General features: G+C 34.0%; 2 protein-coding genes across 4 annotated transcripts; both read right to left on the bottom strand.

Moving 5' to 3' along the window:
* Positions 1 to 88: 88 nt before the first annotated feature.
* LOC145639401 (phosphatidylinositol/phosphatidylcholine transfer protein SFH8-like) lies at positions 89 to 6039 on the bottom strand. Of its 2 annotated transcripts, XM_081690634.1 has the most exons (15): positions 5625 to 6039; positions 5407 to 5502; positions 4036 to 4333; positions 3637 to 3736; positions 3216 to 3482; positions 3022 to 3099; positions 2808 to 2909; positions 2661 to 2710; positions 2454 to 2553; positions 2280 to 2351; positions 2044 to 2157; positions 1286 to 1418; positions 642 to 1036; positions 411 to 485; positions 89 to 298 (listed from the first exon to the last, which is right to left on the bottom strand). In XM_081690634.1, the coding sequence occupies exons 2-15, from the start codon at positions 5459 to 5461 to the stop codon at positions 278 to 280; spliced, it is 1860 nt and encodes a 619-aa protein (XP_081546760.1). In that variant the 5' UTR covers positions 5462 to 5502; positions 5625 to 6039; the 3' UTR covers positions 89 to 277. The 2 variants fall into 2 exon arrangements, with proteins under 2 accessions (XP_081546760.1, XP_081546761.1); XM_081690635.1 differs by lacking the exons at positions 89 to 298; positions 411 to 485 and having other exon boundaries at positions 946 to 1060.
* Positions 6040 to 8518: 2479 nt separating this feature from the next.
* LOC145639399 (bifunctional nuclease 1-like) lies at positions 8519 to 15141 on the bottom strand. 2 transcript variants are annotated; one of them, XM_081690633.1, is made up of 11 exons: positions 14778 to 15141; positions 13723 to 14063; positions 12938 to 13108; positions 12795 to 12844; positions 12631 to 12687; positions 12457 to 12522; positions 12274 to 12348; positions 11288 to 11406; positions 9682 to 9773; positions 9078 to 9133; positions 8519 to 8944 (listed from the first exon to the last, which is right to left on the bottom strand). In XM_081690633.1, the coding sequence occupies exons 2-10, from the start codon at positions 14015 to 14017 to the stop codon at positions 9081 to 9083; spliced, it is 978 nt and encodes a 325-aa protein (XP_081546759.1). In that variant the 5' UTR covers positions 14018 to 14063; positions 14778 to 15141; the 3' UTR covers positions 8519 to 8944; positions 9078 to 9080. The 2 variants fall into 2 exon arrangements, with proteins under 2 accessions (XP_081546759.1, XP_081546758.1); XM_081690632.1 differs by having other exon boundaries at positions 13723 to 14033; positions 14778 to 15140.
* Positions 15142 to 25717: the final 10576 nt, after the last annotated feature.

Here is a 25717-nt window from a genome sequence, read left to right as displayed (position 1 = left end):
AACGTCAGTAGACATCGTTTGCACCTATGAATCACTTGATTCAGATAGGCAATCAAAAGAAATGTCAACAGTAGACAAAGAAAACGCATACAAGTACTAACTTTTCTCTCATTTCTTTTAATAAATATTAACCTCAGGAGAAAAATATGAAACCCTATACTGTACAGAAAATACAGGAGGATCCTCTGTTAATTAAAAACTCTACCCCAATACACAATGCCGAGAAAGAGACCCAAAGAATACGGCAAGTTTATCCCTGTAAGCAGCAACCCATTCTTCACCAGCAGAACCTTCTCCTCTGCAGATTGAATAATACATGTAAGCAATGATAAACTTAAACAACAAACATCTAGGGAAAGTCTGCATTCACATCAATAACTTAAGGAACAAGGTTTTTCATGACTATATACCCGAAATCTGGCAGATTCTTGTGCGTCAAAGAATGCGAGCAAATCTTCCTGCCTCATCAAAGCTTCATGTAATGCCTGTTCATCAAACAACGATATAAATGACCCACAAACACTTCAGACTTATTTAATTTTCCTGTAGCAGGACACAAGAAGAGCTGTCCTTCGAGTTTTTTCTATTCATTTAACATCAGAAAACAGTTCATTACAAACTAATAATTGTAACAAATTTACCTTTTTGGTTGCAATCAACTCTGCTTCCAGAGCATCCACACGATATATTGCAGCATTTAGCAACTCCTCTTTCTCAGAAGGCATTTGCGTTGGCTTTGTCTGTAATGTTTTTACATTCTCTTCAAGATCACTGAGCTTTCTGAGTGTAACTAAGCGAAATTCTGTCTCTGTCATGTCTGGATTCACTGACGGTTGTTGCAAATTTTCTTTAAAATCTGGTCCAAGGATATCATGAAGGTTGCGGGCAAAATTCAAAATAACCATGGGAACTTCTCGAGAAATTTTCATCGTTGCTGACCGGAAGAAAGCAAATAAGGTCACAAAGAAGGCTACGACTGCAGCGAAAATTCGGAAATGACTTTGCTCTACATCTGCAGATTGTTGAGATATTGTCTCTGCAATAAATTACACTAGACATGCTGAAAAATCAAATTAGACAATTTTCTCACAAGCAAACAATAAAATCTAGTCCAAGTTCAACTAGTTCTTCCAGAAGCAAAAAAGGAAGCACAACATAAAAAGAATTAGAGAAAAGAATGCAGCCCAGCTATTAGTACGCAATAACAAACATGCGACCATAGTCCATAAATATATCATTTTGGATGAAATAGTACACTCTTACACTTTAGGAAAGGTATGCTAACCTGTGGATGGATTAGACTGATCAATGGAGACAACTCCTACAGATTCTGAATCCAAGTGCTTCACAATTACAGGAACATTTTCATCATTATCAGGAATGCCACCAGAAGAGCCACTATTTCTGGCTATCCGAGCCTGCAAAATATCATTTCCCGTCAGGATCTCCACCTTTGTCCTCTATCTTCAAAATACATAAAACTTTATCAAGTGAAAATCCCCCCTTCCCCCCTCCAAAACCTCCCCAATATTTTTAGCTATCCGAGCCTGCAAAATATCATTTCCTGTCAGGATCTCCTCCTTTGCCCTCTTATCTTCAAATTACATGGAACTTTATCAAGTGAAAAATCTCAACCCCCCCCCCCCCCCCCTCTCTCTCTCCAAAAAAAAAAAGGAATAACAAGGGCTAAATTATTCTGTTTAGGCCAAAATTTTGAAAGTATACTACCAATTGCATGTCCAAGACAATCAGAATTTTCTTATGACTAGCTATGCAGCTTTAAAATTTAAATATCATTCTTTATGAATAGGAAGCTCTTAATGTTTAGAGATATATCTTGTGCAGTATCAAGAATCAGCCTACAGCCTCTACCTAGGCAAAACTGACGAGGAAATAGTAATGGGAGGAGATAAGGTCGAGTTTTAAGAAACCCAGGTTGAAAGTGCCTAAGTATATAAATTTCCAATAAAAACACTAGTGCAAAATATTAACTTAATTTAATGGAAGTCAAGTCTATCAGATGTTGGGTACATGAGGGCTTACTTCTTCATCCACTGGCATCAATTTTAACTCCAAAGAAGCCCTAGGTGCTCTAGAAGAAGAAATTTCTTCAACTTCGGATCCAGACTCTGCTGTTGATGTGTCATGATTTTTAATCTGGTGGTCAAGCAAAAATACATAAATACATAAGTAACATCAGGACAAACAAATAATATGCAAACAAAACGGTAACAAATTTTTATGTATCCACAGAATTTTATTCGAGAAATTTAACATACCATCTTGTTGTAAGCAATAACCCTGCCTTCACTGTTTGATATAGCTACTTCGGCTTCGCCAGATTGAATCAACTGCAGTTAATCAATCAGAATTCAACAAGTCAAAAACTTAAAACATTGGAAATTTGAAAATACAGTCATAGAATTTGAACGCGAATGCTCATTTTAAACAACCTTTAAGATTTCAGGATCTTTCCATGGTCCCTTGTCAGACCTTACACAACCTCCTTGATCTGCACAATTGCATGTACCGCCAAGAAATTCAGGCAATTGGCTGTATGAGGCAATCAATTTAAACAATAAGTAAACCTAAATAGGTAATATTCAGTAGAAGGTTGATCATACAAAATGACAACCAACATGGGTATCCAGTGAGATTACCTTTTGTCAATGATCTCAAACAGTTTGCTCTGATATTTGGGGCCAAGGACCTGACAAGGATATGAAAATCAAAATTTTCATATAACTTAAAGGTGATTAACTAATAGATATTGGTTGATAAGCATATTTAAGCACTCTAATATTTACATGAATTTTGGATGTCGTATGAGGATCAAGAAAAGGCTTGATTACATTCCAGACCAATTTAAAGCCATTGCCAGCATTAATGATATACATTCGGTAAAGAGTCTGCAGATATATCCGCAACAAACATAAGAAACAACACAGGTAGGCGGTAATCAGATACATTAAAATCATTATCATTGAATTCAACAAAACAGTTTGTAGCTACTCAACATACCTCAGGATAGTTGTCGTTATCAATTTTTTGTAGCCGCATTATCAGTTCACGAGCAGGTTTTGTTAGGTTTTTATAGCCCTGATGATAAGTTTAAAAAATAATTGGAACTCTTTTTATGCACCTCTCAAGACAAAAGACCTGTGCATTATGCCCACTGATAATTGAACAGATAACAAGTGAAATAGGCAACATACCACGCCTTGAACATCAAGAATAGTTGTATTTGAATCTATATGCCTTTTAGCAGCAATGGAGCAAGCTGGATATTTCAGTGCAAAGCACCTTTCAAAATCTTGAGCATGATATTTGAGGTATCGTTCCATTGTAGTTACTTGCATAAGCTTCTCTGTATCAACCTTTCCCAGTAGGTAAAGATAGACAGGTCGCCCATCTTTGTCAACACCATGAAATCCCTGGGGATAATACTTTAAGACCTCGTCCAACTCATGGTACTCAAAATCCTGACAGAAAGCAAACAAGAAGTCATTTTTTTAAAAGGATTGACCAAATAACAGAAGAGTAATCCATTCTGCCAAACTATTGAGGAAGCAGAACTGCAGAAGGCTGGGTCGCTGTGCAACTACTCAGATCAATGTCAATAATTTAAACTCTGACCTCAAGGATAGTGTCGGCACCAAATTCTTTTCTCCACTTGAGCATATCAACCCACATTTGCTTTGCCTTCTCAATGTCAAACTTTCTTGCCTTCAAAAACCTGCAAGGATGAATTTTCAAGAAACAAATATATCATTCAGAAGATATATAAACATTCCATTTAATTAAATAGATACCAAATTATAGCTGCTAAACAAAATATCCAAAGGTTTCAGGCAATCATCAACAGTTAGCCAACAATAAGCAATTTGTCTAAGCAACTCATTCACAATACAACAATACAGAAGAAACTTAACTGCAGTCATTAGAACACAGCACAGAACTTTTATAGGGAACAGAAAAGCCATAATAGAAGACAGTGGTATAGCCTATCGTTCACCAACTAAAAGAACAGATTACCTCAGCAAGGTGTAATAATTATCATGTCTTGCAGGTAGTAACTCATCCAAAGCCAGTGCTTGTCGAAATGCTTGCACAGCCTGCACTTCCTTAACATCTCGTACATCCTTTATAGAAACAGAAGGAAGTCCTTCAACCTTCCTCTTGCCTTTTTTCTTGCTGAGTGAACGCCTTATTTTACTGGATGCGTTAATTGCTCTCTTTTTAAAACCTCCCATCTTCTTCTTCTTCTCATCTTCTGATATCTCAACATCTGATTTCCGCTCTTTTCTTTCACGACTTGTTGAGCCTTCAAAACCTGCAAACATTATATAACACTTAGTAAACCTCTATTACATAGTTTCATATCTTTAAATAAAAAAATTCAAGCTATAATATCACTTTGGTTTGTCAGATAAAATGCTCTTCTCTAAGGACAGGTTGGATATAAATTAGGGAACGCAAAAATATTGAGTTCCAAAAACATGATCGAGAACAAGCTAATAGCTACAAGGCTATCCTTGAGTGTCAATGTAAGCTTTTAATTCTATGTATCACAGCCATGTGAAAACCTTTCAAGCGACTTCAGTCTTCAGTAACTCGGTCCCCTCTACTGCATACGGAGTACTACTTATGCTAATACTTATAGAAAACAAAAAGTTCATAGATACAACGCTATACTCATTAGTTACTTCGTATTACTTAAGCATCAATGTAAGCTCTCAATTCTACATCTTTGCAAATGTATATCTATCAAGTACCCTTATTCGCTCGTGCTCTCCTACAGTATACTAAATATGTTAATCCTCGTATAAAACAAGATTACACCCCCAAACCCGAGCTTGATACAAGTGATCTATGATCATTAATGGAAAGACCATCAACAGAGAAATTAACAGTCTTTCATACTACAAAAATTCACTAACACAGTGACAGTGATTCTTAACAGAACACATAATCTACCTACAATGCTACTCCGGTCGGTACATACTGTAAATTTTTGACAAGACACATGAAAATGTATCTCAATACTGTAAACTTGTAAAGTATAGATGACAACCTTTTTCCAAACATCCCATAATTTCAGACCACCCAAGAAAAATGATGTAGACGGAATTTGATCCCAAGTCTCGAATTCTACCTCCTCTTAAAGACTTGTACCCACTTAATTAGCTAATCATACATCCTCTCAAACAGTCATACAAGTATACAACACATCATTGAAATTACACATTACATAATCATTGCAAAATTAAAAAAAAAAAAAGGCAATTAATCAAAAAACACATAATTTAGAATTTGAAATATGCATGATAATAATTACTAAAAAGTGCAAAAAAATCCAAAATTGGGGATTGAGAAAAAAAATAAAAAGGAATAATTGAAACTTACAAGGACGAGCAAAGTCAAGTGGGCCAGACAAGCTGGAATTCCTCCCTAACTCCATTCTTTAAACTTCAACAAATTTTCGAGTTCTCCATTGACAATCTTCCAACAAAAAATTAAAAAAAAAATTAAAAAAATTAATTAAATAAACTATAGCATTCAATTTCAGAAATTATGGAAATGAAATATTGATTATAATTTCAAAATTAAAAAAAAAAAATTACCTGGAATTAGAGGAGAGAGAGAAAGAAATGCAAAAAGAAAGTGGAGTTAAAGTAGATTGTAGAAAATTCAAAGAATCCCCAAATTTAATTTTTCTTTTCGGCCGAAAATTTCAAAATTTTGAAAAAATCAAAAAACTAATAAAATAAAATTAGTTAGGAAAAATTGAAAAGATAGAAAACAAAAAAGAAAAAAGGTTAGGGTTTAAAAGAGGTATGAATTTGTGGCAGAGAGTTTCGCGGTTTAATAGTTTGGTAATGGTGATGGTGGTATTTGATATATTGAAGGTGACACGCACCCAAAGTGGGTCCCCTTTTGTGATTGCTTTCAATGACACGTTTGCTTTTCCGATTGCTTTGCCGTTTTTATTCCCGCCTCTTTTCTCTTTCCTTCGTTTATTTATGGTATTTCTAGACATGGATCTTTGGAGTGTAATAATAATACAGGTGTGCTGGTCTGGTGGATGTCTATTTATTATTGGCTACATTTTTGGGTCTTGGTTAACTTTTTCCGTTTATTGTATCGACTACCTCCGCTTCATATTGTTTGTAACGATTTGATATAAAATAAAGAGTGAAAATGTCAATCGTTATAAATTTCTAAAACGGAGATTATAGATAAGTTTAGAAAAAATAAATTTAATAAAGGTTATTTTCAATTTATAACTGAAGTTTTAAATAAAATAATCTAATAGATTCGAGTCATTTTGTTTAACTTAAATAAAATTTCAAGGCTAAACATGTAAAGCAAGCTTATAAACTCTAATTACTTATAGGTCAATTGAGACTAGTTGAATTGGTTAGTGGGAATAGAAGATGGGAATGGGAATTTAATGCCATTTATCATAAAATTCTGTGTTTGTTTTGATGGGAATGAGATTGTGAGGAGGGAATGGGATTGAGAATAAAAAGCTGAATTTCCATGAAAATAATAAAGTACCTAATAGGGGGTGGTATTAAGGGATGGGAATTGAAAGATGGATAAAATGACAATATTGTCAAGTTCAAAATAGTTCACAAAAGTACAAATCAAACTTATAGAGTATGTTAAATGTGTCTTGGTTAAGACTAAGAAATTTAAAACGGCTAATAGTCAGATTAGCTCTTATTAGGATCAGATTAACCTGAGCGATTTCAGTTATATACTTTGTAGATAATTTCAAGTTGGAATGAACCAATTTGGGTGTGATTTAGGTAAGAGATACCAATGGGCAGTAGATAATTGTAGATTAGGTCAGCATTATCATATCTAATTCAACTACTTTTCTCCTTTTTTTTTTTTACCGCTTCTTCCAACTTCTTACCCTTTCTATTTCAGCATGATGAAACTAATTTTCAATAGCACTAATATATCATACAATTAAATTATAAATTTTTATTTATTCATTCATTGTGTTGTACTCCTTACCTTTAAACAATGCAATCTAAATAAAATTTGTCATTAGACAACATAATTTGTACTCCGTATAATTTATTAACCTTTATGTCAACTTATTTTTATGTTATGATAAAAGCATAATTTGAGAGAAATAGCCGCAATTCACTAAATATATTAACTCTCTTTTTGTCATTTTTTGCACAAAAAATAATTATCCTTTTTGTGTACATTAATCCTCTTAAAATCTCTAATGTCAAAAAAAACTCTCTAATGTCACCTAATGGAAAAGGCTACACATACAATGGTTGTATGTGGGTGGCCCACATACAACCATTGTTGGCAGCCTCTAATTGGTTTGCATTTTGGAGCCCACCTTTTTTCCCTCTTATTTTTTTCCTTCCTTTTGATGTGGCATACATACAATGATATTGTATGTGGAGCCCATATACAACCATTGTATGTGTAGCATCACTCGTCACCTAATTGTCAAAGTGTCGTGTAATCTTTCAACAATTTCGCATAATTTTCTGTTCCTCATTGACAAACTTTGTTAGAAAACTTGAAGCAACAAAATATAGCAAAAATGTATTTTCTATATTTTTTTATACAAAATTAAAGGAACACATGGGGCCCATATTAGTGACTTAAAGTACAATACGTGTATTTAATGACAATTGGTTACAAAATGACCATTAATCCATTTTGCCACTACAAATCCAACACCTACTATTTTTGATATTTTCATTAACATAACTTCAAAGGAGATTATTGAATTGATTTGGCACCATTAACTTTTAAAAAAAAACTAATTAATATCATTTCTTGTTAATTATTCATTTAATTATCATTTATACTCAAATTATTTGTCAAAAAAACAAAAGGGACAATGGCTTTTCTTCTATTATTGAAGAAAGGGTCCATCAAAATATAAGAAAGAACAATGTGTGGATACTTAAGAAAGATTCGAAGATTTAGCTATCTAAATGTACGGATTTATCTTGTTCTTTTTATGATGTCCTACTCAACTTCCTCCTGTCATGCATTGGCAAGAACTTGGTCAATCAACGAACTCCGCCGACAGTGTGACCATTCATAAAATTGCATTATTGTAGACCCTACGAAATAACACTTGGTCTAGTGGTAATTGATAAGGATTGTATCTTACAACCTCAAAATTAATCTTCACTAGACACATTTGGAGTACGAATTCTCTTACCCCCGACCCTCCTAAGAGACCTTGCACATTAAATCAGGTTAGTTGACGTGTACAAGGTTCCAATCCGGTAACACGCTTACGTACATAAAAACATACAACATCACGGATGCTTGTACAAGTAACTCTAGAAGAGAAGGATACGTAAAATAATTCTCTTATCTTGGACAAAATCCTCCCACCTAAAAGATCAGCAACAAGTTTTTTCAAAGTTCCTTCTTAAGATTATGGGCTTACTATTATTAAACATAACTAAAATTAGAAGCTTCCAAGTAGTACCAACTCCCAAGCAATACTACAAGTGTATGACAGCAATCTAAACAAATAGAAATATATATGAGATCCAATTTTACATCATTTTAAGTTCTAGACAGCCTGAAAGCATATATTTCCAGTTTACCACCTGAGTGTCATATGGACTCATTTCCATAGCCGATGCAACATTCAACATTGCACATACATCGCTTCATGTTGTTCGTGTTTGAATTACAGCCTAAAGGTGAAGGACGTTACCAATACAACCTTGTAGCCTGAAGCATACTAAGAGTAACAGTAAGTTCCATTATCATGGGAGTAAAGGTTGTTCATCTATAGCTACTATTCACAAATATGATTACAGCATTTATTAACACAGAGAACACTAAAAAGGGCATTTCGATCCGTTTGAGGAACCAGCATAATCTTCAGCTTCATAAAATTATATACAATGTACAATGTTTGCTTTCTGCAACTCTGCATGAATTAGCACCAAACAAGTTATTGATGGAATTGACGCAAAAGAAGTTGCGGTTTTACATTTCTACCAAAGGAATTGACTTAGAAAAATAGTACCGATAAACTGTTGTAAAAAGAGGTATTCATTTACCTGTCATGCCCAGTTTCTCTTAGCCCGAAGTTGGGTGAGTTTGTCCCTCCATTGAGCTGCCAGAACAGCACAATAACCATGAGAGAACCGAAAATAATAATTTCAGGTCCTTCATTTCAGAAGATCAATTGTATCAAGCAGGGTAAGCTTATTAATAACAAACAGAAGCCTATGCTAAATTTCCACAAGTATAACAGATAGTCTCAGTCTCTCAGATGAGACTGAGACATGCTGTATGTCAACCCTCAACATAATAAATCACTTTACAAGTACTTAGGAGTCAACTTAAGTGTTAGCTCATGAAAGTTGGTGAAAGCAAAGTCAATTTAAGAACTTAGGCATGTACAAATTAGAGTTCTGAGATCTTGTAGCACCAACTCACCAAGGTATCAACAATCAACACATGACATGTAAACACATTTAGCGTGTTATAAGGTTGTAAATTTTGTTAAAAAGCTGCCTGTACATTCTTATGTTACACAACACAGGGTTAGCTTCCACCTAAATTTACGTGCAGTTGAAAATGTGGAGCTAATTACAAACAGAAGTACTAGCAGATGAACTCTGATACACAAATAGATGGGAAAAAAGGTAATCATCATACCTGCTTCTTGATAACGCTCCTCACAAGCAGCATTAAGCATGTTGCGCAACAGGTTAAATTCTGTTGTCTCTATACATGGCTGACCATTAGGCCTGGATCAGGGCCCAGAAAAATTAATACACAGTTTGTGCTCCACAGAATAAATAGAAGTATAAAAAACCATATCCCACACTGATTAACACATCATTACATCAATACGAATTACGAAGTATGCATCAAGAAAACCAAAAAAATAAGTAGTGCTCTTCTACTCTAATGCAACAAACCTCATGGTAAAGCAGATTTTGCAGAACAAACATGTGCTTGCTTAAGTGAACCTCAAAGCATAAAATAGATTTTTGATAAATAAAATTGTGCAATATTATAAACTTTCTTGTAGAACCTGATACTCTATTCTTCCAATTTCATTTATTGGCAATTTTTTTTGATAAATTGCCCAAAATAAATTAAAAAATAAACACTACATAGTAGAAGAAGTACATTTCACAAACACAAGTTTACTCTTTCATCTCATCTTAAGTAGGTATGAGGTACGATGATATTATGTCCTCCAATCCACCTCAAAAACATAATAATATGACTAATTTAAAGGGAATTTGGCTCATTTTTATTAGTTTAAGGAACATGGTTCCCCCCAAATAAGGCTTTGTTCTTTTCACTCAAAAATAAATAAATAAATAAGTTTTTTAAAAAAAAAAAAAAAAAACAGTAGACATAAGGTGTATGGTAGTGTATCAGTTTTGATCAATACACGTTTTTTCAGTTAAATCAGTTGCAATGGGTACATTTCAGCAAGAATCATTAATTTCATACAAAGAAAACGATTTTAAAAATAAATAAACAGATTTAAACAGCATATTCAGTAGAAATAATTTAAGCTCGGTAAAATAAGGTGAAAGAGAAGTAGGGTCTAAGAGCCAATCAGGTGTTATTACTTTGATGGATTATGTCTAAGCTGTTAAGCTCATTGCAACAGCTTCAAGAGCAGATGGACAAAAGTAAAATTTGAGCATGCAATGAAACTGTGACATGTAATGAACTGACTTAGGGGAGGGTATTATGGGTGATTTAGTATGTTAGTAGTCATAAGGGAAATTATGCACGGAATCAAGACATGCCACATGGGCATAAAAGAAGACAAACCATCTAGAATCATCTTAGAAATTGTAAATAAATAGAGAGAGGGGATAAATAAGAGGGTAGGCAGAAATTTGGTGTGAATACTTGAGAGAGTTATGGCCTAAAGCCATTGTTAGAGAGTGATAGCCTCAAGCTATTTTGAGAGTGATAGCTTAAAGCTGTTAACCCTATCATTTTGTAACCATTCCACCGTTATCAATCAATAAATGCTTCCATCTTTATTAATTCTTCAAATATAATCAATCTACGAAAAATCAGATTGTATAGTTCACTCAAAGAATCAATCTTTTCCTTTCTATTTTCCTGTTATTTGTGTGAGTCAAGTTAGCAGATTATCTAGTTCATTACAGGACAATACAGTCTTTGTTTCCATAATATATCCAGTTCCTAAGCTCAATGAACTCTAGTCCATAGCCAAAGAGAAGGGCCCGGAACCTGAGCCAGAATAATACAGAAAATAACCTACCGATCCAATTCCGTGAATGACATGACATCTGATGCAAGACCCACATTTATCGTCTTTGGAGATTCAACTATCTTCATACCATCACTTTGAGCCAGGTTCCTGTTTACTTGTATAGGCACCTGTGTAGATACAGATAAGCTTCAGAGTAAAGCTTAAAAGCTATTTAGCTTATAAAGGCTTGACACAATATGTGATACTATCAGTTAATCGGATTTACTTGTACATAACACTACATATTCTTGTTTGAAGAGATCATTGTAGTGAAAAGTCAATAACTTTACATTAGTTGACTGACTTCTTTTAATATAAATTTCTTCCTTCTCAACTGAAAGCATGTTGTAGTAGATGATGTGTAAGGAGCAGTAGGTCAACTTCCTAGTGTTGATATATAGTAAGAGCTCAATACTAAAGAATAATATACTCCATATTACTTGGCTCTTTTTATTAAACGTTCAAACCAACAGTTGGACCGTTGGGGAAGCATATACATCAACATCAACATCAACTTTGAGAAAATCCATTATATTAGCATACGAGGAAACCAAATAAAAAACCAGGGTATCAGATCATAGGGTGCATCAGACTGTTTTTTTGCCAGAAACAATGCAAATAATATTGTGCGTGTGTTGCTTAACTGAAACTATTTTACAGAAGGTCCAATAATGTGAAGACAAGTTGAGATATCAATACAATATATCATAGCATAAAAGATAGGCATAATACTGACATCAGTAAGCTAAAATCATATAGATTCGAAATCTGAAGTTCTGAACTGATATACCAAGGATATCAGGCAACTAGCACTAAACCTAAGCAAAAGGTAACAAAAGAATACAGTAGTTGGCAAGATTCCAAAATCAGAATCTTCCAAATAGCGATCAATAGTCAGTACAAAAGGGTAATGTTACTTTTTTATCCATGGCTAAACAAAAAGATAGCATCCCAAAGGCCCCAGAAGAGTCACTAAATTGGAAGAAAATGTATACCTTGCATCTTACAGCAATATTAATTGCATCTGAAGGTCGAAGGTCAAAACTGATACATTCATCTTCGTTATCAACCTATAGCAAATAAGCAATGACTTTCCACAATTAATTTATTGTTATTCACAAGAAAAGGTAAACAAACTATGAATGTAAACATAATCATATACATAGTCATATACATGCCTTTGTGAGATATAACTGAGCAAAATATGCTTCATGGACTCTCTTAGTTACACGGACAAGTTTGACCTGCAAAAATGCATCTAAGCAAAATGCTTTGTGGGGTTTTAAAGATAGAATTTCACTTTCCACCAAATAACTCTAAACGGGGAGGGGATATTCATTTAACCCACTTACTACATATCCCATCTTCTCAATCATTTCCTTCATAATCTGATACATTGTTGGCCTGGCCTGCACATTTTCATCAGAGAATTTGTGATTAAACTTAAATAACCATACCTAGTGTAGCTGATTAACTTCACAACAAAACTGAGTTGCATTGAAGAATAGACACATACAATATGTACGTTACGGATCGCAGCCATGAGCAACACGCTAGGCATCTCCACTGCAAGAACACATAATTTGGACAGTTATCAAATTGATTTAACAGAATTTAAAGAATGCATAGATCTGTTAGCAAAGAGGTCTATGTACATACAAACAATTATTGGTAGAAGAAGACCCGTTCCATCTTCCATTTTAAGCACAATGGCCGGATGTGGTGCATAATCTGGAAGGTGGCCACCTTGAGGGCTGTTATGGACACATTTTAAGAACCTGCCATCTCTCATCTTAATTGTGAAACCATCTGAACCACTTTTCACCTCAACTACAATAAAGCAATACAAAAATACTGATTAATAGTATGCTCAAAATAAATAAATAATACGTGACGAGACCTCAATCTAGAAACAGGCAGCACATTATTCACCAAAGCATCAATAAGGCAGGCATGCAGAATTGACTTTTTTTTCAACTGTATTTACAGCTTTCAAGTGCATCTGGAATACAACAAAGGTGAAAAATTAGATATGACAAGAGAATGCAAGTTAGCTCTCCATTTACATAGTTTACTAATATCCTAAGAAATTATGTTTATAACCCTTCACCCACAATATTCAAACGGTCCAATGAATTGATAATGGTTACAAAAGAGACAGAAAGTAAGAGACTACTGATTAATACTCAGTCGTAAGAAAACAAGCTCGTGCATAGAGCTATTGGCTGCACATTAAAAGACATTCAGCACAATGATAGTCTCATACTATCCTTTGGCACCAAGTTAAAAAGCAAGATACATTGTAGTATCTATAAACCTAGGAAAACCAAACACAAATTAGCAAGCAAGAACACCAAATTATAAGATGAACTAATGAAGTTTATATAAAACCATTGCAATGCCAACATTCAATCTCGTGAAATGGTAATGAGAGTACATCCTACCAGCTTCAATTACACTGGAGTTGACATAATCCTCATCATTTTCCTTTTCTGCTCTGTTACCACTTCCATTGGAAGACGAACTAAAAGTGCAATGAACTGTACCAAGCCTCCGGATATTAATTGGGCGAGTAAGCATGCTCGCATTAGTAGATTGTTGGCGTACACTTTTATAGCCCCAAAATGCACTTCTGAACATGGCATCCTTCATCAAAGAGACACTAATTGGTGTTTGGTAAACACCGACCTGCTTAGCACGAATTGTAGGGCAAACGACTGGTCCGTGTAATGACCCCATCTCCTACTTCCAAATCCTAAGATCAACAACCGTCACAACAATTTTACTACATGAACAAGGTTATGATAACTTACAATTAACCAAAAAGTATTCATGACTAAACCAGTTAAACTATAATCAAAAATTTCACCAACACTTAACCATTTCCTACTCAACTTAAGCTAGCAACTAGCAAGATAAGACATAGCTGACTTGATAACTACTTCATTGAACACAAAATAGATTTCCAACTTAGTACTATATCAAAGCTTTCCAGAAAAAAAAAATGTTCCTTCTTTTTACTATACTACTACAATTGAGTTTTCACACTTTTTATAGTGACACCCTTCTGGACCACAAGTCTGATACACAATCTGTAACAAGGAAAAACAGCCAACAAAACAGAGAATTTTCATCACTTATAACCCACAAAGGCAACAACATACTTCATGCAATAAACAATATTATTCAATCAATTACAACTTCCGTGTAAATTAGAAGTCTCGGGATGATACCCCGAGACCTCGGATCAAATCCCGTCTACATCACTGACTTTTATGGCTCCCTACAATCCAAAGGTCCAAAGTAGAAACATAGTAACAAGAGAAGCTTAATCATCTATATCCCATCAAGCATAATTGATAATAGTGCAAATTTGGATATAAAAAACTTCAACTTTCTATTTATTTCCTAAATATTTTCTAATATTTCCTTATTTTTAATCAGTCAATTAAATCAAATTACAAAATATGGATAAATTGTTCAGATTCCAGCATCAAACCTGTTAAAAAAGAGAAGCTTTGAAGGAATCTGGGAATTTTATGACGATCAAAGGGCGTGAGATTCTTCTATTAAAGACCTCAACGATCAATTTCCTGTAAAAAAAAAAAAACAATAACCCAATTTCGAAAAATTCTAAAAAAAATGAAATGGGTGTTAGATCATAGTTTAGTAAGTGGTAAGAAATTGGGAAATTTTGATGGGACCATGAGAACAAAATTGAGGCTATTATTTGAAGAGAGAAATTAAAATCGAAAAAATAAATGGAATCAAAGTGGAGAAAGGTGGGGTTTTTAAAGAATGGACCGACGAAAATTAATCAAGCAAAGTAGATAAAATTGGATAAGAGATTCCTCGGCCCCCTTTTTTTTTATTTTATTTTTTCTTGGGAAGATATTTTTTTATTTCCATATATAGAGGACATAAATGAAGAATTATCTGTGTTTTAAGTGTAATTTGCTCAATGACATTTGCATCCTCAATAATTGTTGACATTGGAAATTTGGAATTGTAATTGTAATTGTGTTGATTTGTAAATAACTGGAAAAATAACCGTGAAGGTTGATGTCTGGTCGAGACTAATTATTTCTTAATAAAAAAATTAAATATGAGTGGTGTTGACTTAAGGTTTAGAGGATGTCTTTACAAAACTTGCTCTATTTATAATGAGAATGACTTGTTACAAACTTACAATGTTATTGAAGAAAAAATTAAATTTAAAAAAAAAGAATAATACTCCAGTTATTCACTTATTTGCATTCTAATAACTTATTGAACGAATTACACTATCATCTTATGTTGTCTGTCTAGAAAGAAAAAAAAAAGGTTTTTTCCTTGTCAAAAGTTTCATGTTCTAAGAAATGAAACATACTTCTTGGTTGACAATAATAGTAAGAACTTGTTCTCTTCAGCTTAATTTCAATTCAATTCAGCTCCAATCATTAAATTCGCTTTTTCATATCTTTCCATTTTTTTAAGGTATCTTTTTTTTTTTTTTAATAATACTCGATCTTATTATTTTTTCACATTTCAACATTATAATTATGTACAAGATACTAGGACATACATTAAGTTCCACCCCAAAAAAAAAAAAAAAAAAAAAAAAAAAAAAAAAAAAAAAAAAAAAAAAATCTGATTCTGCCCCTGAATAATATAGCTTTTTATTTATTTATTAACAACATGAGACAGTAGCAAGTCGCATAACACCTTTTAGATATATGACCAACTCAATTTTGGAATGAGATAGCGCATAAACTAAAATAATGTTTTCTACGGAGTACATATTATGAAATGCAAAACTTTAGACCAAAGCTTCGTTTCATTAATGAGTTGAGAACATTGGATTCAAAGTCATTAGTATGATAGTTTACGCAATCTTAAAAAACATTATAAATTGTTATGAAATTTGTCAAAGTGATAATTTGCAAGGGTAAATAGGTCATTTAGGAAATGCAAGTTGGTGTAATAATTAATGAGTTTGGATAAACGTAAGCAGAGGGAGACAGAAATGGGGCCAGGTAAGAGGAAGAGGGGATAATCAGCATACAACAGATTACGTCTTGCCACGTCTACTGTTCTTTCAGGCTACTTGGACTCCCTACTTTGGAGGATTTGGGCTCCTTTTTCGGTTGTGCTAATTTAATACTCTTTTTAAGTAAATAATTTTAGGATATTTAATTGACTTAAATAAAATAAAAGGTAAGTGGGGTAGTTAAAGTATTAAAAAATTATAAAAGAAAGATAGCGGGGTGTTGAATATGGAAGAGAAAATAAAGAGAGATGAGGGAAAATTGTTACGTTGTATTTTATATTCCATCTAGTACGGGATATATATATAATGTACATTACCTAGGGTTCCATCAATGGATAAGATCAAATACCCAACTCTAGAATATTCTAGATTGTACATGGGATAATAGTCATCCGTATTTAGATATTATCATAACACTCCCCCTTGGATGACTATATATTGAATAAAACAATAACTAACATTTACTACAAAACCCGTTCAAAATAATACACTATAATGCGCATAAGATGTTGCCTCGTTAAAAACCTTACCAGGAAAACCCAGTGGGAAAAAACCATGGTTAAGGAAAAAGAGTGCAGCACGCATTAACTCCCCCTCATGACTACATCACTTGAGATCTTTAAGACGACGCAATCCAATGCCGTAAGCTAACTTTTTGAATGTTGTTGTCGGAAGAGCCTTAGTAAATAAGTCTGCTAAATTCTCACTTGAACGAATCTGCAATACATTTATATCTCCATTCTTCTGAAGATCATGAGTGAAGAAAAATTTGGGTAAGATGTGTTTTGTTCTGTCGCCTTTGATGTATCCTTCCTTAAGTTGAGCAATACAAGCAGCGTTATCCTCATATAAAGTTGTTGGTGCCTCTTTCCCAAATGATAAACCACAAACTTCTTTTATATGTTGAACTACCGACCTTAACCATACACATTCACGACTAGCCTCGTGAATTGCTAAAATCTCAGAATGATTGGAAGAAGTAGCTGCAATGGTTTGTTTCATGGAACGCCAAGAAATGGCAGTACCACTATATGTGAACACATATTCAGTTTGTGACCGACCATTATGAGGATTAGATAAATAACCTGCATCTGCAAAACCAATCAAATTTTCTTTGGACAACTTTGGGAAAAATAAACCCATATCTTTCGTACCTTGAAGGTAACGAAGTAAATGTTTAATCCCATTCCAATGCCTTCAGGTTGGACATGAACTAAACCTTGCTAATAAATTAACTGAAAATGATATATCAGGTCGTGTATGACTTGCAAGGTACATTAGTGCTCCAATTGCACTAAGATACGTTACTTCAGGACCAAGAATTTCTTCATCATTTTCCCGAGGTCGGAATGGATCTTTCTCTACTTCAAGTGATCTTACAACCATAGGGCTACTCAATGAATGTGTTGTATCCAAAGAAAATCTTTTAAGAACCTTTTCTATGTATGTTGATTGATGCACAAGGATTCCATTCTCTAGGTGCTCTATTTGTAACCCCAAGGAGAATTTTGTCTTTCCTAGATCTTTCATTTCAAACTCTTTCTTTAAATAATTGACAGTCACTGAAATCTCTTCATGAGTTCCAATGATATTCAAATCATCAACATACACTGCAATTATAACAAATCCTGATCCAAATTTCTTTATAAAAATACATGGGCTGATAGGATCATTCTTATAACCTTCTTTCAACAAATACTCACTTAGACGGTTATACCACATACGCCCAGATTGTTTCAATCCATAAAGAGATTTGTTCAATTTAATACAGAAATGTTTTCGAGAACTAGATTTTGCTGCTTCCGGCAGCTTGAATCCTTCTGGGAGCTTCATGTAAATGTCATTATCCAGTGGGCCATATAAATAAGCTGTGACTACATCCATCAAACGTAAGTCAAGTCCTTCTCTTATTGCCAGACTAATCAAAAATCTAAAAGTAGTTGCATCCACCACAGGAGAATATGTCTCCTCATAATCAATACCAGGTCTTTGTGAGAATCCTTGTGCAACTAAGCGTGCCTTATGTCTTACAACTTCACCCTTTTCATTTCTCTTTCGCACAAAGACCCATTTATATCCCACTGGCTTTACACCTTCAGGTGTACGGACTACAGGTCCGAATACTTCTCTTTTTCCAAGAGATTTTAATTCTGCTTCAATTGCTTCTTTCCATTTTGGCCAATCATTTTTTTGTCTACATTCTTCAATGGATTTTGGTTCATGATCCTCATTATTATCCATAACATCTAATGCTACATTGCATGCAAAAACATCATCGACGTCGATTTGATTTCGGTTCCATGTAATTCCAGACATGATATAATTTATTGAAATTTCTTCATTATCAGGTACCTGAATTTCTTCTTGTATCATGTCTAAAGTCTCTTCTGGAGATCCTTCGGAAGTTGTTTCTTCAATTTGACCATCATCAATCAATGCTCCTTTTCTTTTCCGAGGATTCTTATCTTTGGAACCTATTGGTCTTCCACGTTTCTGGCGTGGTTTAGACTCATTAGCAATTTTATTTTGTCCTTCCGGGACATCTATTTTAAATGGAGCATTAACAGCTGGAATATGTGACTTGGTCACTCTTTTTGGGTCAGCAAACGAGTCTGGCAATTGATTCGCTAAACTTTGTAAATGAATTATCTTTTGAACTTCCAGTTCACATTGTTTAGTTCGAGGATCAAGATAGGATAATGATAATTCATTCCATTTAATTTCATTTTCCAGCTCTCTCTTTTCTCCCCCTAATGTTGGGAAAAGTGACTCGTTAAAATGACAATCTGCAAAACGAGCCGTAAATAAATCCCCTGTTGTAGGCTCAAGATATTTAATTATTGACGGGGATTCAAACCCAACATATATCCCCAACCTCCTTTAAGGACCCATCTTAGTGCGTTGTGGTGGAGCTATTGGAACATAAACCGCACATCCAAAAATTCTTAGATGGGAAATATTTGGCTCTTGACCATAAACCAATTGTAATGGGGAGAACTTGTGATAACTTGTTGGCCTAATGCGAATTAGTGTTGTTGCATGTAATATAGCATGTCCCCAAGCAGAAATTGGGAGATTGGATTTCATGAGCAATGGTCTAGCAATTAACTAAATACGTTTTATTAATGACTCTGCTAGACCGTTTTGTGTATGTATGAACATGTGCTACATGATGTTCAACATTTATCCCAATGGACATGCAATAATCATTAAAAGCTTGAGATGTAAATTCACCAGCATTGTCAAGCCGAATAGTCTTAATGGGAGTATCTGGAAAATGTGCCCGTAACTTAATCAATTGGGCAAGTAATCTCGCAAACGCCAGGTTACGAGTTGATAACAAAGACACATGTGACCATCTAGTTGATGCATCAATTAAAACCATAAAATATCTAAATGGTCCACATGGGGGATGTATGGGCCCACAAATATCTCCTTGTATACGTTCCAGAAAACTAATTGATTCAAAATTAATTTTAGCTGGTGATGGGCGAATAATCAACTTGCCTTCTGAGCAAGCAGCACATGAAAAATTATTATGAAGAATCTGCTGGCTCTTTAAAGAATGTCCACATGAATTCGTAATTATTTTTTCGCATCATTATTGAACCGGGATGGCCTAACCGGTCATGCCAAACAACAAAATCATCAGTAAACTTCTGGTTTACTATAGCATGAGCTTCAATAGCATTGATTTTTGTGTAGTACAAACCACTAGAGAATGTAGGTAGTTTCTCCAAAACATGTTTTGAGCCTTGAGTTATATTTGTGATTTGAAGGAATTCGTTATTTTCTTTATTGATTGTCTCAATATGATAACCATTGTTGCGAATATCCTTAAAACTTAATAAATTTCTTTGAGACAATGGGGAGTATAAAGCATCAATTATTTTAATTTCAGTTCCCCAAGGCAATTTTATAGTGGCTGTTCCGGAGCCCTCAATGATATTTGTACTACCCGATATGGTACTAACATTAATCCTTTTCATCATCAAATGAGAGAAATATTTTTTATTTTTAAGTATTGTATGTGTAGTTGCACTGTCAGCAAGACATAATTCTTCACCATTCATAGCAAATTGAACTTGAGTAATATCCATGTTCTTCATGAAATAAAATACATGTCAAAATATTAAGCATAAAAATAAAGATGATAAAACAAATAAATCAATAAAAACACTCAAATAGTTCATAAATTTATAAAGCAAAAATCCTTATTACAACGAAAGAAATAAACTTAAATAAATCACTAGAATAAGAAAACGTAAGTCTAATACTTAAAACTGACATAAAACAATATAATTTTAATTATTCCCTTCTGGGGCAGTGAATAAATCGACAACTTCTAAATGAGTTGTACTGCCAAAATCAAAATTATTCCCTTTCGGGGAAGTAAGGAAATCACCAACATCAAATCGATTGGCATTGCCAAAATCAAAATCACCTTAACCATCTTCAAGAACAAGGTTTGCCTCAACTTTATTTCCTTTCTTCAATGATTCTTGGTAAAGTTCAATAAGATGCTTTGGAGTTCTACAAACCCGAGACCAATGACCTTTTCCTCCACAACGGTAACATATATTGTTATCACTTTTCTCTTTTTCATCCCTACGTTCCCACTTCTGGTGGGAATGTGAGTTTGTGAAATGACCTCCACGACTTCTACCATATCCACGTCCACGACCCCGGCCGCGCCACTGGCCACGACCACGACCTCTACCTCGAGCACTACTGCTAGAATGGTCTCTGCTTTTAGTTTCTTTACCGTCATGGGTTGTCACATTCGCTTCAGGGAATGGAGTAGAGCCAGTAGGACGTGATTCATGATTTTTCATTAACAGCTCGTTATTTTGCTCAGCCACAAGAAGGCAAGATATTAATTCAGAATATTTCTTAAAACCTTTTTCTCTATATTGTGTCTGCATGACAATATTATTAGCATGGAAAGTGGAGTATGTCTTTTCAAGCATTTCTGCATCAGTAATATTTTCTCCACATAATTTCAATTGAGAAGTTATTTTAAACATAGCTGAGTTATATTCAATAACAGATTTAAAATCTTGCAATCTCAAATTCAACCATTCGTAACGAGTTCTAGGGAGTATCACTGTTTTTTGGTGGTCATACCTTTCCTTTAGATTACTCCAAAGGATTTGTGGGTCTTTCACAGTTAAATATTCATTTTTGAGCCCTTCATGGAGGTGATGGCGAAGAAAAATCATGGCTTTAGCCTTATCTTGAGGTGTTGCCTTATTAGCCTCTTTGATTGTTTCACCAAGCCCTTTAGCATTTAGGTGTATTTCAGCATCTAACACCCATGATAAATAATTCTTTCCGGTAATATTAAGGGCCACAAATTCGAGTTTGGAAAGATTCGACATTATTCACTATATAAAATAACATTAAAAAAAATAAATATATATAAATAGTTTCCAAAATATGTACTAAACGTTATAATCATGCATAAATAAACCTGATACAATTCATGCATAAATAAGAACGAAATAGAATATGAGAACGTTAGCATGGAGAAAAATAAGAATGGAACCTTAAATTATATATCATGCCCTATATTCGTTATATATGTTGATATTCCAATAAATAAGCATCAAAAGTAGATAAATGTTAAATTATAATTGTTATGGGCTGCGATCATACTTACATGATAATAATAATATGGGATTCTAGATAAATGTTTGGTAATCCTACTCAGTTGACTAGCAATGGTGCTGAAACTGCTGATAACGTGTTAAATATGGAAGAGATAATAAAGAGAGATGAGGGAAGATTGTTACGTTGTATTTTATATTTCATCTAGTACGGGATATATATAATGTACATTACCTAGGGTTCCATCAATGGATAAGACCAAATACCCAACTCTAGAATATTCTAGATTGTACATGGGATAATAGTCATCCATATTTAGATATTATCATAACACGGGGTTAATAGTTTATTGAAAAGTAATGAATGTGAGAGGAGAGGTAGTAATGAATTTGAGTGGGGACCATGAGAGAATAGAGATACTTGTATAATATTTTAATGTAGTTTTTTGCCAAAAAAGAAAGTGTAACACTTAAAAAAACACGGCCGGAAATGGAAAGTGTAACACTTAAAAAAACACGGAGGGAGTAATTTAATCTCCATCTATTTTTAAAAAACGTAAACTTCATCTGTTCTAGATAGAAGAATTAATAATTGGAAAAATTAAAAGAATAATCCTTATTTTCTCAAAACAGTCCCTTAAAATCTATATACCCGGTATATATTTTTTAAAGGTAATACCCGTTTTAAAAGGTGACTTACCACATGTCACCTTCTAATTGGTCCTATTTTTTTTTTTTTTTTTTTTTTAAAAAAAAAATGGACCAACTCCCTCTCTTCCTATTCCTCTTGCATGGGCTACACCATGATGAGGAACTAGAAATAGAGGAAAGTTAGGCATTTACAAATGCATAACAAGGGGTATTCATGTAATTATATATATGTATAAACGAATGCATATTCTGGTACCATTGGATGATCAAATGGTACCACTGAATATACAGTGATACTATATATGCACATAATGGTATTATATATGCATTTAATTGTACAAAATTTATGCATAAATAGTACCACTGAGGATTCAATGGTACCATATAAACTTTCAGTGGAACAATCAACAAGTGGTCCTTCATCACGTGATACAAATCCGACCAAAAAATAGGTGGGGTCCACCTACAACCTCTCTCTTCCTATCTCTCTCCTCTTTTCTCTCTCTATCACGTGTTTTAATAATATTTTAATCAATGTTATGCATTTATAAATGTCTAACTTTCCCCCCTTTAAAATTCCTCACACCTTGATTCCCCACCTAAACCAACCTGGTTCAGCATTGGCCGCCGCGCGCCACGTTACCCCTCTCTCTAACAAAATTATTTTAGATCTGGTTGCTTGATGGTAAAGGCGTAAATGAACTGAGCTGATCAATAAACTACTCGGGTTCAAGCTTGTTCATATTCGTTTATTTAATAAACGAATTAAGCTTGAACACAAACATAAATATGCCACAAATATGATCGTTCAACTAAGTTCATAAAACAACTTGTTTATTTATGTATACGAATTGCTCGTTTATTTATTTTCATAAATTTATTAATTTATTCACAATTATTAATCTAATTTTTAAGTTTATAATTAAAATTTAGTTATTATGCTAATTTATTTTCAAATGTCAAAAATACAAATTCTCGTTTATTAGAGAAACTAATATGAATAAGGTAGTACTTGGCTCGGCTCGACTCATTTACACCCCTAATTGGTGGGTTTTTATATTATTGGAGTTGATTTTTGTGTGGTAAGGATTATTTAAGTAGCTAAATAGGGTGGTTTGGGGATGAATAAAGTGATCTTTCGAGGTGGTGGGGTAGGGTTTTGGATAGGTTTCAGGTGGGTAGGGTGCGCGATCTTTTAGGTTGGTAGAAATGGTTTCGATTGGTTGAGTAAGATGGTGAATTTCTATTGAGTAAGGTGCACACTGATGAAGATGATTTTATTGGTGGGGGTTTAGGTTTTAGGGTGATTTCAAGGGTGGGGGTTTATGGTAGATTTGTATAACCACGTCATTGTTCTCTATAACATTGAGATAGTATCGATCAACATTTTGTAAATCTAATTTGATGAGGATGTTGTAACACGTAAACATGTGATTATTAAATATCGTAATCCAAAACAACGCCTAACGTTGTCTATCATTCACACTAATTTGGTTAATGAATATTATAACGTATTCGTCGGCAATAATTCATAGTTATTCTCTGTTATTGAACAGACCATAAAATTGACCAGCACTGTTGTAGCTTGCTCATATATATTGATAACTGTATAATACATTCAATAGTTGTGGTTTTATGACTAAAACTCAATGCATTCAAATTGTTTCCCCTCATACAATATATTACACTTAATATGAGATTAATAAATCTTATTGAATATAAACAAAAGTTATTCCATTATGAATATATGTTACTGAGAAAATAAAGAAAATACAACTTTCACCTATTAATTAATCATTAATTTACTATATATATTTCAGAATTATTTTAGTGTATATTTCATTAGCCAAAATTTGCTACTATTAGATTTGAGAACTTTGAAAAAACATAAATTATTTTGTTTACTACAATAATATATTACCGATATTACTCTATTCTTCTTTTCATAATCTTGTTATTCAATGTATGTAGGATTAAAATGTAGAATCATTTGTTGCAAACAAAAATAAGCAAAAAGGGGAAAATTGAATGTAGTTAGCTTCAAGCAAATGAACATCTTAAGAGCTTGCCAAAAGCTTTAAATTCTGTCACAATATTATAGACACATTGCTTGACCACTTCGTAATTATAATGCCTTTAGCCTCTTTAACATATGGCTACAACTAAGCCACTTTTTGTTTTATTTTTTCTTAAAGAAACTATGCAAAAATATCTCACTTTTACTTGTATTACAAGCACTAATGCATACACAAGAACCTTCAGGTACTTTCTTTTTTCTTCTTCCAAATTACTTACTAGACAGTCGAGATTGATCGACGGGGCAGGATATGAGCCTTGACAATAGACCTAATCTTGCTACGGTTAATGAATTTGTAAAATTATACGAGTATTCAATAAGATCTAGCCTCCCTTAAATAATTGAACAATAATAATGTGTCTTGTGTTGGGATGGTGGGTATTAAACATCGACACAACGTTGTTCGTGACACCCTTGTTGATATTTGTTTTCGGTCTGGGATTTTCTGCTCGAAAGGAGGTTAGCGTTGGGTTGACTGGAGGGAATGACGGGCTCTTCGACCAGCAGATGTGTTGCTTTATTCCTGGGATAGAGGCCTTGATGTATGTGTTGACTTGACGGGGTCTTCACCTTTGACACAATCGGGGTTGTCTGACTTCGTTCCTGGTCGTGTTGTGTCTGTGGCGGCTAAGCGGAAGCGGGACAAGTATGGGGTGCGTTGCAGGGCTATTGGATATGATTTTCTTCCTTTCTCCTTTTCTTTGTTTGGAGAATTAGAGAAGGATGTTATTGCGTTGTTGAAGCGGGTTCAGGCATTCGCTAAGACTCAGTATATTAGTGTTCGTGTAGCTGCTCACATCTTCAATAGAATCGAGTTCGCTATAGCTAGAGGGGTGGGGGCCCAGATTGTATCTCGACTCCCCACCAATTTCTTGTAAATTGATTGACTTGGTCATTTTTTACATTTTTATAATAATAATAATGCGCGGTGTCTTGTGCTGGTATTGTGGGTATTAAACATCGGCATAATGTTGTTCGGGATACCCTTGTTGATGTTTGTTATCGTTCTGGGATTTCAGCGAGAACGGAGGTTGACATTGGGTTGGCTGGAGGGAACGACGAGGCCCTCAAAC

Source organism: Chenopodium album, chromosome 7, assembly GCF_948465745.1.
Source record: "Chenopodium album chromosome 7, dcCheAlbu1.1, whole genome shotgun sequence".
NCBI lineage: Eukaryota > Viridiplantae > Streptophyta > Magnoliopsida > Caryophyllales > Amaranthaceae > Chenopodium > Chenopodium album.
Note: the sequence above shows the minus strand (reverse complement) of the source record. Positions and strands in the feature narration are given on the sequence as shown.